Genomic DNA, 12,479 nt, shown 5'->3' with positions numbered 1-12,479 from the left:
AAAGTGTCAAGCGGAAAATTAAAAATACTTCTGCTTCAGTTTTCAAGGCTATATATCACCAAGACTGAACTAAACAAAACCCTTTTGTTTTTGAGAAGCTTGTTTGGGGGGGGGGCGGGTATGGTCTATTGGAACCCTTTCTCTTTGGAAACTCAGTATCATAATCTTGACTCAAACATCTAATTTGCAGTTAATTTGCTTGGCTACCCCTTGCCCTATGTGAGCTGCAGGCAGGAGATTAACTTCTCCAAAAATGCATACCCTCTAATATTTCAAAGTGCTCATTTAAGCAGTAACCATGGTGTACATTTAAAACTGCAAAGTAGGTTACAAATATTTCCTTGGGGGAGGGGGAAGACTCAACATGAAAAGTCAACATGCTCACAGAGTTTCTCAAAATCTAGGTCAGTGATCATAACTGTAACTAATTCTTTGGTAAATTCTTAATTGCCTTATAAGAGGATACATTTGTGATGTTTCAGTTTTTCTTTTTCCAGATACTTTGACTTTTATTGTCTGAATATGGCCACTGAACTGTTACCTGTTTGCTGTAGTGTTTTCACAGTCTTAAAAAGTCAGATGCATTCTACTGTAACTGATTTTTATGTTGTTAAAAAAATTGAAGTATAGTTGATTTACTTCATAAATAATGTGTTAATTTCTGCTGTACAGCAGAGTGACTGTAACTGATTTGTGAATAGGTGTCGTCACTCCCGTCAGAGAGAGCAGTCCATATAGCTTCCAGGACCCAGTGAATCACAAGAAAACACATTTCCACCGAATCTTGGTCAAATACTTCCAAAGGCAAACTGATTTCTGGAGAGTGTATCAGGAGCTGCCCTGGCACTTGAAGATGAGCGGCTGCTGGGAGGATCTGAGCAGCTTTCTCTCAAGTCCCAGGTGAGTCTCGTTGTTTTGATGTTACATTTGGCAGATTTCACTCTTCTTTTTGCTAAGCCCTGCACTAAGGTACGGAGAAGGCAATGGCAACCCACTCCAGTACTCTTGCCTGGAAAACCCCATGGGCAGAGGAGCCTGGTAGGCTGCAGTCCATGGGGTTGCGAAGAGTCGGACATGACTGAGCGACTTCACTTTCACTTTTCACTCTCATGCATTGGAGAAGGAAATGGCAACCCACTCTAGTACTCTTTTTTTTTTTTTTTTACTTTATTTTACTTTACAATACTGTATTGGTTTTGCCATACATTGACATGAATCCATCATGGGTGTACATGAATCCCAGGGACGGGGGAGCCTGGTGGGCTGCCGTCTATGGGGTCACACAGAGTTGGACACGACTGAAGTGACTAAGCAGCAGCAGCAGCACTAAGGTGCCATGATGCCCTTGAGCAAGACACATCCATTCACATATATTCATTCAACACCAGTTCATTCATTCGGATGGGACCATCATTTGACCTGCTTCTATGGCCTATGGATCCCTGGGGTTGCCCCATCTGGCTCTGCAGAGGGTTCTTTTCCTCTCTCAACTCCCCTGGGTTCCCCTCAAAGTTCAGAGGCTTCCGAGGAGAGGAGGACCTGGAGTTGAGCAAGGATGAAGCCTAGACCGTGCTCTCCTGCTGGGCCCTCCTGCCTCCTTCCCTTGTTTCTTTCCTTCTCTTCCCCTCCACCCCACTTCCTTCCCTCCCTCCCCTGTCTCCTTGTCATTCATTCAGCAGACATCTCTCACTGACCCCTGCTGTCTCCCAGACTGTTCCAGGCCCTGGGAATTCAGGAGTAAAGGAGCTATGGCTCTCCTTCTAGAAGGGAAGGTGTGGAGCCAGAGAATTGCTATCCATGGTGGGAAAGGCTTCACACAGATCTAGGTGAGCTCAGAAGAGGGAGGGGCTGGCTCTGCTGGCAGATTCAGGGAGCCTGGCCTGAGGAGGGGCCAGAGGACCGGCATTGGCTTCAGCTGGTGAATAGTGATAGGCTCATGTTTATCTGGTGACCTACTAAAGTCATATTAGCGAAGAAGTTTACAGAGAGGCTAATGGGATATGGTAAACAGAACAGCTGCCTTCAAGGCATGAAATACTAAAACAACTTCCACTAATACGTTGTGTTACAAGTATCACCGACTTTATAACAAAGACCCAAAGCCCGAGCTTCTGGACAAGGCTGCACCTCATCCACTACTGGAATGTATTATCAGAAATGGGATATGATGCTACTGAAGCCTACTTGCTCACAGCGGCCAAGATCAAAGCAGATCAGTGCCAGAAAATGAAGAAGAGATGTACGCTTTCAGGTACAGTGAGTACCAATGTCTCCATGGTCTGTTCTGCTGGGCTATAGTGTGGCCCAGGGTTACTGTTCTGTTTTCACACATCATCCTGATCAGTTCACCAGACCCCGGAGCCTTCTCCCCACCACTTAAACCCACAGTTCTGAAGATAGGCAGCGTTAGTATGAAATTTGAAATGGCTCCTTTTTGTCATCTTGTGGTGGCTGTTTCTCCAAGCATTAGTCGTATTCTCTCTACTTTCTCATGGCTTCAGCCACACCCCTGACACCTTCCTTTTTTATCTGTGTTTGGAGTTTTGACCTTTTGTAGTATCAGGGTCCATGCCCCATTTCCCGAGAGCTGCTAATAATTTTGTTGCTTGACCAATGGCTTTCCTGAATGACCTGCAAATTAAAGAGATGCAAAGCCTAAATTGTTTCAGATTGACCTGCCTCAAGCTTGCCCTTTATTCTGTAGTCCCTCTGTCTACTGATGTTACCACTAATCCCTCCATCTCTCAGTGCTGGAAACATGCAGTTGCTGTCAAGTGTGGCCTCAGTCCACACTGGGACAGTTCTTCTTTGACTTTCTGTCTATTGACTTGGGTTTAGACAACACTTTGGTTAATTTTCTTCTTTTTTTATTTTGCTCTCCACAGTAGGCTGCTCTTGTCTCTCTCTCTCTCTCTCTCTCTCTCTCACTCTTTCTCACTCTTAAACAGTAATAACCTTCATTCATCCTTTCAGCAAATAGTAACTGTGTGCCTTCCCTGGGACATGGACTCACAGGGCACTGCTGACATAGCAGCGAACAAGGCAAACTAGTTCAAAACGAGTTCAAAAGAACTAATACCTGCTCTAAAAAAACCCCGTGGGGTTTATCATCTAGTGATCATAAGAACAAATTTTGAGCATTTCTCATATGCCAGGCTATAAGTTTAATATATTGTATATATTATTTTAATTCTTATAAGACCTTTATAATACTATTAATATTTTTCTTGAAGTTAAGGGAACTGAGCCTTAGAGAGGGTGAGGTAGGTCTCAGATAGCTAGGAATGGATTGGGGAGTTGCGTGCATGCCTGCTAAATCGCTTCAGCCATGTCTGACTCTGTGTGACCCCATGGACTGTAGCCTGCCAGGCTCCTCAGTGGGTGGGATTCTCCAGGCAAGAATACTGGAGTGGGTTGCCATGCCCTCCTCTAGGGAATCTTCTCAACCCAAGGATCAAACCTGCGGGTCCTGCATTGCAGGTGGAATCCTTACCCCTGAGCACCAGGATTGGGGCGATACTCTTATCCTTTTTTGTCCTTAGACATCCAGATGTTATTCTTATGACCATGTATGATTTATATAATTTTGAAATTTGTCTGATCCACTCATCCTCCATGTGGAAGGTAAATAGACTACTTATACTTTTGACCCCGACCTGCCTCTGGTAGGTTCCTTACAAAGTGAGAGTTTTAGAGTGCCCAGTGGCTTTAATTTGATTGGGAGCGGAAGACATCTCTCCTGCCTCCACCAGGCTGTCGGTCCATTAAGGAGCGCCAGCCCGGCTTCTTCGTTATTCCTCCCTTTCGCGTGGTTTGGCTCCCCCTGGTGGCTGCGACGAGAACAAGACACCTGATTTCTTGGGTTGGTGGAACGATGTGCAGTCCTGTTTGGGACTCGCTTCTTGGCTGATGCTTCCTGGTCCCGCTACCCCGCGGCGCTGGCTGGAAAAGCTGCATCGCTGATTGATAGGCTGGAAGAGAGGTCTTTGACTCAAAAAGACAACTTTTATAGTCAGGTCAGTTTTTATAGGTTCTCTTCGACATGATGGACAGGGAGGCCTGGCGTGCTGCGATTCATGGGGTCGCAAAGAGTTGGACACGACTGAGCGACTGAACTGAACTGAACTGAACTTCGACATGATACTTTCGGTTTTGGCTGGAGTCCTGAGTCACATCAAAGTAAAGAAAACCCGTTTCTGGCTGCCGTCACATTTTTGGACAGTGCCAAAGGCGAGAAGACACGGCAGAAGGATGAGTCCCAGCCTGGCTCCATCTTGACCACTAGATGGCTGGATGCTCTCCAGGTGGTGGCTGGGGTAGGGTGAGGAGAGTCATCATGTTTTCAAATTTAAGGGGCGGGTTTTAGGGCAAAGGGTAAATGCATTACATTACTGGATCTTGTCAGAAGTTTGTAGTAAATGGGAGAACATCAGCTTTTCAAGACTAATGTGTGAAGCTTTGCCCTTGATACCTTCAGAATCTCTAAATATTTTGTGGGCCAAAATAGCTCTACAGAAAAATTTAAAGTATAAAAGATACAATTTGCTATGGCCATAGAAAATATGAAATATCTAAGAATAAATTCAATAAGAAATCTGCAAATCTTTATTTTTATAAAAAAGCTTCAGAATTACAGAAAATAAGATTTCAGTCTGTAGGGAGCTATACCATATTCTAGGATAGGACAACTCAGTGTTATAAAGCTATCATCAATTCTTCCTCGATTGATTTATAGACAGAAGATGTGTGTGTGTGTGCACGCTCAGTCATGTCCGACTCTTTGCAACCCTGTGGACTGTAGCCCACCAAGCTCCTCTATCCTTGGGATTTTCCAGGCAAGAATACTGGAATGACCATTTCCTCCTCCAGGGGATCTTCCTGACTCAGGCATATAGACATAAGATGATTTTATCTAAAATCCTAACGGGATGAAGTCATTTCTGAATTTTCAAAGTGATTCTACAGTTTTTGGAGAAAAAATATACAAGAATAAGAGCTTAAAATAATGAGGGCAATTTGCATGTCAAGTTATTTAAACGTATTATGAAGCAATAATAGTTTTTAAAATACTACCTGGAGCAAAATTAGCTCAGGGGAACAAAATAGAAAGCTCAGATTCAGTTGCAGATGTAAAAAATATAGTAAATGATTGAAGCTTTTCAAATTAGATGGATTATGGAATAAATAGTGCTGTGATAATGATACACTATTTGGTAAAAAGTTGTTATCTGAAACATTGCACCAAAAAACTCCAGGAGGATTAGAATTAAATATAAGAAAGTGAGGTTTTATATTAAGAAAACTATACACTATAAGAAAATGTAGATGAGTCTAAGCAAGAAAGCAAAAGGGTAACTCATGAAAGAGAAGATAATTGATAAATCTGCCAACATAAACACATGAAGTTTCTATGTGTAAAGTAACACAAATCAACTCTGAGAAAAGCAGAAACACAACTACAAGTGCTAACTGGGAAAAATATTTGTAACATATACAACAGGCAAAGGATTAATGTTTCTAATATGTAAAAATGCTTTTAAAATCAATAAGAAAATAATGAACACTTCAATAAAAATACGGAAAATCATGAACAGGTCATCCAAAGAATGTTTTCGGTCCTTGTCTGACTTGACTTGTTAGCATCAGTGGACACTTTTGACCTGGCCCTCCTCTAGTAAACATTCTGGTCTTGGTTTTATTGGTAATATATCCCCTAGTTCATCTTCCATCTCTCTGGCTGCAGCTTTTCTATTTCTTTTGTTAGTTCCTCCTCTACTTCCTGGCTCCCAACTGTTAGAATTCCTTAAAGCTCTTTTCCTCTCATCGTTGTTTTCACCAGAGGAATATTATCTGTGTCCATGGCTTTCGTGATTGTTCATATGCATGTGAGTCACAGATTTACTTGCCCAGCTATGCTTATCCTCTGAGTCCCAAATCCATCTATCTAGCTACCTACTTAATTCCACTTGGCTGATGCCTTCAAAGCTCCTCAAACCCAACGCATCTAAAACTGAACTCATGAACATCTCTCTAAAACAGGATCTGTTCCAGGGGCTGTCTCTCAATTTGCCACGTTGGAGTAATCCTTGATACTTACCTCTCCTTTTCCTCTCCCCACATGCATTTTATTACTGAGTCCTGGCGTTTTTTATTCCTAAATGTTTCTCAAACATGTCCACCTCTACCACCACTGCCTTTCTCTAAGCTGTCAGGAATCCTGCTCACAATTGTGATTCAAATATGCATTTAAGTTTCCTTTCATGGCTTGACACTTCATTTCTTTTTAATGCTGAATAATATTCCAGGGTACAAATGTACCACGGTTTACCTGTTCACTTATTGAAGGACAAACATTTGCTATAAACATTTGCATGCAAGTTTTTATTTTTTTTTTTCATTTTTATTTTTTTTTCATTTGCATGCAAGTTTTTAAATCAGTTGTGTAAATACCTAGAAACATGATTGCTGGATTGCATGATAAGACTGTGTTTACCTTTGTAAGAAACTGCCAGACTCACTAGCAATGAATGAGTTTCTGCTTTTCTGTATCCTTGCTAGTATTTGGTATGTCAATTTTTAAATTTTAGACATTCTAATAAGTATGTGGTGATACCTTCCATTGTTGTTTTAATTTGCAATTACCTAATGACAATGTTCGGAGAAGGCAATGGCACCCCACTCCAGTACTCTTGCCTGGCAAATCCCATGGACGGAGGAGCCTGGTAGGCTGCAGTCTGTGGGGTCGCTAGAGTTGGACATGACTGAGCGACTTCACTCTCACTTTTCACTTTCATGCATTGAAGAAGGAAATGGCAACCCACTCCAGTGTTCTTGCCTGGAGAATTCCAGGGATGGGGAAGCCTGGTGGGCTGCCGTCTATGGGGCTGCACAGAGTTGGACACGACTGAAGCAACTTAGCAGCAGCAGCAGCAGCAGCAATGACAATGTTGAACATCTTTACATGTCTTATTGTTGAGTTTGAGTGTTTTGTATATTTTGGATAGAAATCTTTTATCAGATATATATTTTATTAAAACATATTTTATCCACAAATATGTGGCTTGTTTTTTCAGTCTCTTAATTGTACTTTTCACAGAGAAGTTTTAAATTTTAATAAAGTCTAACAATGTTTTTTTATGAATTGTGCTTTTCATGTTGTGTTTAAGGTCATCACCAAATCCAAGGTCACATAGCTTTTCTTCAGCATTTCCTTCTAAATGTTTTCTAATATTTCATTTTATATTTAGGTCTGTTATCCATTTTGAGTAATTTTTGGTGAAAAGTATAATGTCTGTGTCTAGATTAATTTCTTTTTACACATGGATGTTCAAACTTTCCAGCACCATTTGTTGATTAAATTATCTCTATTGAAATGTTTCTGCTCCTTTGTCAAAAGTTGGTTGGACGTCTATAGAAGATTTTTAATGGGATTGCATTGAATCTATTGGTCAAATATCTTAACAGTGTTGAGTATTCCAATCCATCAACATGGTGGTATCTGTTTTTCTCTCAGTTGTGTCCGACTCTTTGCAACCCCATGGACTGTAGCCTACCAGGCTCCTCCGTCCATGGGATTTTCCAGGCAAGAGTACTGGAATGGATTGCCATTTCCTTCTCCAGGGGATCTTCCCAACCCAGGGATCGAACCTGGGTCTCCTGCACTGCAGGCAGATGCTTTACTGTCTGAGCCACCAGGGAAGCCCAAATGAAAGTGAAAGTTGCTTAGTCCTGTCCAACTCTTTGTGACTCCATGGACTATACCGTCCAGGGAGTTCTCCAGGCCAGAATACTGGAGTGAGTAGCTTTTTCCCTTCTCCAGGTCATCGTCCCAACCCAGGAATCAAACTGGAGTCTCCTGCATTGCAGGTAGATTCTTTACCAACTGAGCTATTAGGGAAGCTGCATCTATTTATTTAGATTTTCTTTAATATCTTTCATCAGAATTTAGTAGTATTATACATATATATCATATACATATTTTGTTAGATTTATACCTAAGTACTTCATTTTTGGTGTGCTATTATGTTTTAAATGTCTAATTCCAGTTGTTCATTGCTGTTTCATAAGAGAGCAATGACTTTTGAATATTAACCTTGTATCCTATAACCTTGCTATAATTGCTTTCTAGCTCCAGAAGTTTTTTTAAACAACAACTAAGTATGGATGTGAGAGTTGGACTGTGAAGAAAGCTGAGTGCTGAAGAATTGATGCTTTTGAACTGTGGTGTTGGAGAAGACTCTTGAGAGTCCCTTGGACTGCAAGGAGATCCAACCAGTCCATTCTAAAGGAGATCAGTTCTGGGTGTTCTTTGGAAGGACTGATGCTAAAGCTAAAACTTCAGTACTTTGGCCACCTCATGTGAAGAGTTGACTCATTGGAAAAGACCCTGATGCTGGGAGGGATTGGGGGCAGGAGGAGAAGGGGACGACAGAGGATGAGATGGCTGGATGGCATCACCGACTCGATGGATGTGAGTTTGAGTGAACTCCAGGAGTTGGTGATGGACAGGGAGGCCTGGCGTGCTGCGATTCACGGGGTCGCAAAGAGTTGGACATGACTGAGCGACTGAACTGAACTGACTGAAGTATTAACTTACTTCTTGTTGTTTTCTTTTTTTAAATTGGAGGATAGTTACAATATTGTGTTGGTTTCTGCTATACATCAACAGGAATCAGCCATGAGTATAAATATGTCCCCTCCCTCTTGAATCTCCGTCCCACCTCCCACCCTGTTCCACACCTCTCAGTTGTCACAAAACACCAGGTTTGTGTTTCTTGCATCATACAGCAAATTCCCACTGGCTGTCTATTTTAATATAGTAATGTATATGTTTCGGGAGCATTTAAATTTATTTTTTGGGTTTTTCTACATGGATAATCATATCATTTGTAAAGAAAGACTTTTATTTCTTCCTTCCCAACGTGTATATCTTGTATTTCCTTTTCCTGTCTTACTGCACTAGCTGGGACTCTCAGGATGATGTTGAAGTTAGAGGGGTCATGCTAACCTCAGGTCTACAATGAGATCACTCTAGTGAGCCTTGGTCACTATCACCTCTCCCTTGGCCTGTTGTAACAGTCTCCTAACTGGTCTTCCTACTTCCATTTTTTGTTTTTTATTGGAATATAATTCCTTTACAATGTTGTTAGTCTCTGCAGTGATGAGAATCAGCTATTTATATACTTACATCCCCTCCCCCTCGGACCTCCCAACCCCCCCATCCCTACTTTCACTGTTGTTCCTACAAAATCAATTGTCTTCATAGTCATCAAGATGAGTTTTTAGGAACGTAAACCAGATCATGTCACATGGCAGATTAAGAAAATTCCATTGGCCTGCTGTTAAACTTATACTAAAATCTAAATACCTCACTTTAGCCTACACTGCCTGGTACAGCCTGGCCCCCACATGCCTGGGTAGCATCATTTTGTGTGATTCTTCCCCTGGGCCTCAGGATGCCAGCCTCCTTGGCCTTCTTTCTGTCCTTCAAGTACATTCTGCCGTTGGGCCTTGGCATCAGCTGTTCCCTCTGCCTGGAATGTTCCTCCCACTCACTGCAGTGCCGGTTCTTTCTGGTTCTTTAGACCTCAGCCGCAGGGTCACGTCTCGGGGTGGCCTTCTGGTTGAGCATTGTACGTGGTCATTCTCTGTTAGCGTGCTTTAATTCTTGGCATAACTATCACAGCTGCCAGAGTTTGCCTTGTTTCCTTTTTTAATCCTGGATCTCTGTTCCCCTCTCCCCTGACTCTCACCCTTTCAGCTGCTGGAATAGCAGCTCCTGGAGAGTAGGGCTCTCCTCTCTCCTGCTCACTGCTGTATCTCCAGTGCCTGGAATAGCACCAAGCACGATGGAGATGCCGAATAGTCGCTTAGTGGTGGACACCCTCCTTCCCAACCCGAGCTCCTGACGGGAACCTGGACTCAGTAACCCCCTGGAATGTGTGAGAGCCCCACTTGTGGGCAGGGTCTCATCCCTTAGTTGTGTCCACACTACTCTTTTCTTTTTTTTTTCCTGTTTTAAAAATGGTCTTATTTTAGTGGATGGAGGCGGGTGACTTATAACTTTCTTTTTTATTGACCGTGCTGGGTCCTTGTTGCCGCACCGCTTTGCTCTAGTTTTGGTGAGCAGGGGCCGCGCCCTAGTTGCAGCGCGTGCCTCCTCCTTGAGGCGGCTTCTCTTGTTGCAGAGCACAGGCTCTGGAGCACAGGCTCGGTGGCTGTGGCTCCCAGGCTCAGTTGCTCCATGACGTGGGATTTTCCCAGATCAGGGGTCAGACCCATGTCTGCTGCACTGGCAGGTGGATTCTCTACCCCTGAGCAAGTCGCCAGGGAAGCCCCCACACTGCCCTTTTCTGTCTGCTCTGAGCAGCTACTTCTGGTTCTTAGGGTTCCCCCGTCTCTTAGCTCGACCCCTCAGTTCTCTTACCCACCTCAGGCTGCTTTGCTCAGAAGACCACTGCAGACAGGCGTCTTGGACTCTGGCCCTCAGCACTCTGTCTCCCCTGGTCCTGTTTAGTTTTGCTCCCCAGCCCGAGGTACCAGAGCTGTGGTTCAGAGGCTCCTGGAGGCCTCCCAACGCTGAGGCCTACACCTGTGTCTGCTGTGCTTGGTGTTCAGAGCCTGGAATGATGCCTGACATGTTGATGCTCACTTAACATTTATTCTGTGCATGAATGAGAATCCACCAAAAAGTTGGCAGAAAGAAAGCAAGAGGATACCCAAGGTCTGGGTGGCCAACAGTTTGTCCAGAGGAACAGATGAGGAATAAGAATATATTTGTTTTAGCCTCTCCTTTGGGGTTGGCCCGTCCCAGGTCTTGGGAGTGTACTATCCACTGACTGTTTAATAAAAGATCTGTCTGTTTGCAAAAAAGAATTTATTTGTTCCAGACACATTAAGCACACCAGTTTGAAATGTAACAAATGGACAAATGTAGCATTTAGATACTGGCACATTTGGAAAGAGAATTTCTGAAAATGATGACTCTGTGCTACCATGTATGTGAGTCTTCAAGTTCAAAAATTCTGTATTTTTTTCATTTGTATATGATATGGTGTGGAATAGGAAATGGCAACCCACCAGTATTCTTGCCTGGAAAGTTCCGTGGACAGAGGAGCCTGGCAGCCTACAGTCCAGGAGGTCACAAAAGGGTTAGACACGACGCGCGCGCGCACACACACACGTATGCTCCCTATTTTGTTCTTCTAGTATTTTGTTCTTTCTGCTAAAGCCAGTAATTCAAGACATTTGCAACAGAGGGCAGAATTGTGTAAGAAATTTAAATGCCTTTTATTTATTGCCTGAAAATCACTCCCAAATACAAATGACAACAACATACGGATTGAGCTATAGAGATACTCTTTTTTGACTGCTTGGTTTTCAAAATTTACTTATGGAAGTTAGTCAAAGGCCTTGACTTGTTTTTGTTGCCGTAGTTTAAGATACTCAGTAATATATGTAAACCTTAATATTAATAAAAGCAGGTGTGCTGATCCTTTGAGAGAGAAACAGTGAAACAGAGATAAGTATTTAATGTTTAACTCTTTTATCAAGATTAAATGATAGGCACTCTTTGTTCCTCTCCAAATATGCTTTAGGATTATTGACTTTTCTTTCCATTCTAGTGTTGGAATGCAGGCTTTTTAAGGTTACTGCTGCTGACAAATGCCGATTAATATTCTTTATTGCAAGATTTCTGAAGCTTCTGGGCAAGACCAGGGAAGCAGAAGAGTTATTCTTGAACATTGAGAACATGTTACTGCAGGTAAATTGGGAAATAATTTTTTAAATCCTCAATTGTTATTCAGTTTATTTTAGATATTTTCAGGTATCATTTACCTTTGTTCATTTACAGTTTCATCCAGAAGGAGAGGAACTAATGAATAATAAATACTGATTACTTATGTTGGTCAGTGAGGAATCTTTGATTTTAATCCATGCCCCAAACTGTGTATTAGTGATGACAAGCAATAAGTAGATGGGAGGTATGATTGAATGAATGAATACCAATAGGTGTCATTTTGGAGGAGAAGAGGAATGTTGAAAAACAAGGGGTAAAGTGAGTAGTGGATTGAAATAAACTAATAAAATACTAGTTAAAGAGTTGGTTATAGTTTTCAGAAAGATGTTGGGGAAGGTTGATTATCTTGTTCCTATTATTGATTTACATTTCCCAAAACAGAAACTTTTGGGCTTGTTGAATACAATGAAACTTTCACTCATAACCTAAAACTATAACTGTTCTTAGGATGACATTTAATGGCCCTTTAAAAACTATTTACCAATTCTAGTAATTTTTGGACCAAGGGTAGTATAACCCAAGTCAAAGCTATTTTTGCTCGAAAACAAAGGCCTTCACCTTCTCATAAAGGTCTGTTTGTGTCCCATCAACATACATCTTTCTAAAAGGAATTCCATCTAAAGAGACGTGTAAGACCCTAGATCTGCAAGTCCCTTTATTACAGAGGCTGTGCTTATTT

At 42.1% G+C, this 12,479-nt stretch overlaps 1 protein-coding gene across 1 annotated transcript in view; it reads left to right on the top strand.

Moving 5' to 3' along the window:
* The window catches only part of LOC102179170 (putative tetratricopeptide repeat protein 41), an 82,141-nt gene that overhangs the window by 35,928 nt on the left and 33,734 nt on the right, over nucleotides 1-12,479 (top strand). The window contains 3 exon segments of the mRNA XM_005680542.3: nucleotides 702-900; nucleotides 2,073-2,251; nucleotides 11,625-11,764. Of these exon segments, the coding sequence (XP_005680599.2) occupies nucleotides 702-900; nucleotides 2,073-2,251; nucleotides 11,625-11,764 (518 nt within the window).

The sequence above is a fragment of the Capra hircus genome, chromosome 5 (assembly GCF_001704415.2).
Source record: "Capra hircus breed San Clemente chromosome 5, ASM170441v1, whole genome shotgun sequence".
In the NCBI taxonomy this organism is placed as follows: Eukaryota; Metazoa; Chordata; class Mammalia; order Artiodactyla; family Bovidae; genus Capra; species Capra hircus.
This window is presented reverse-complemented; position numbering and strand designations above follow the sequence as displayed.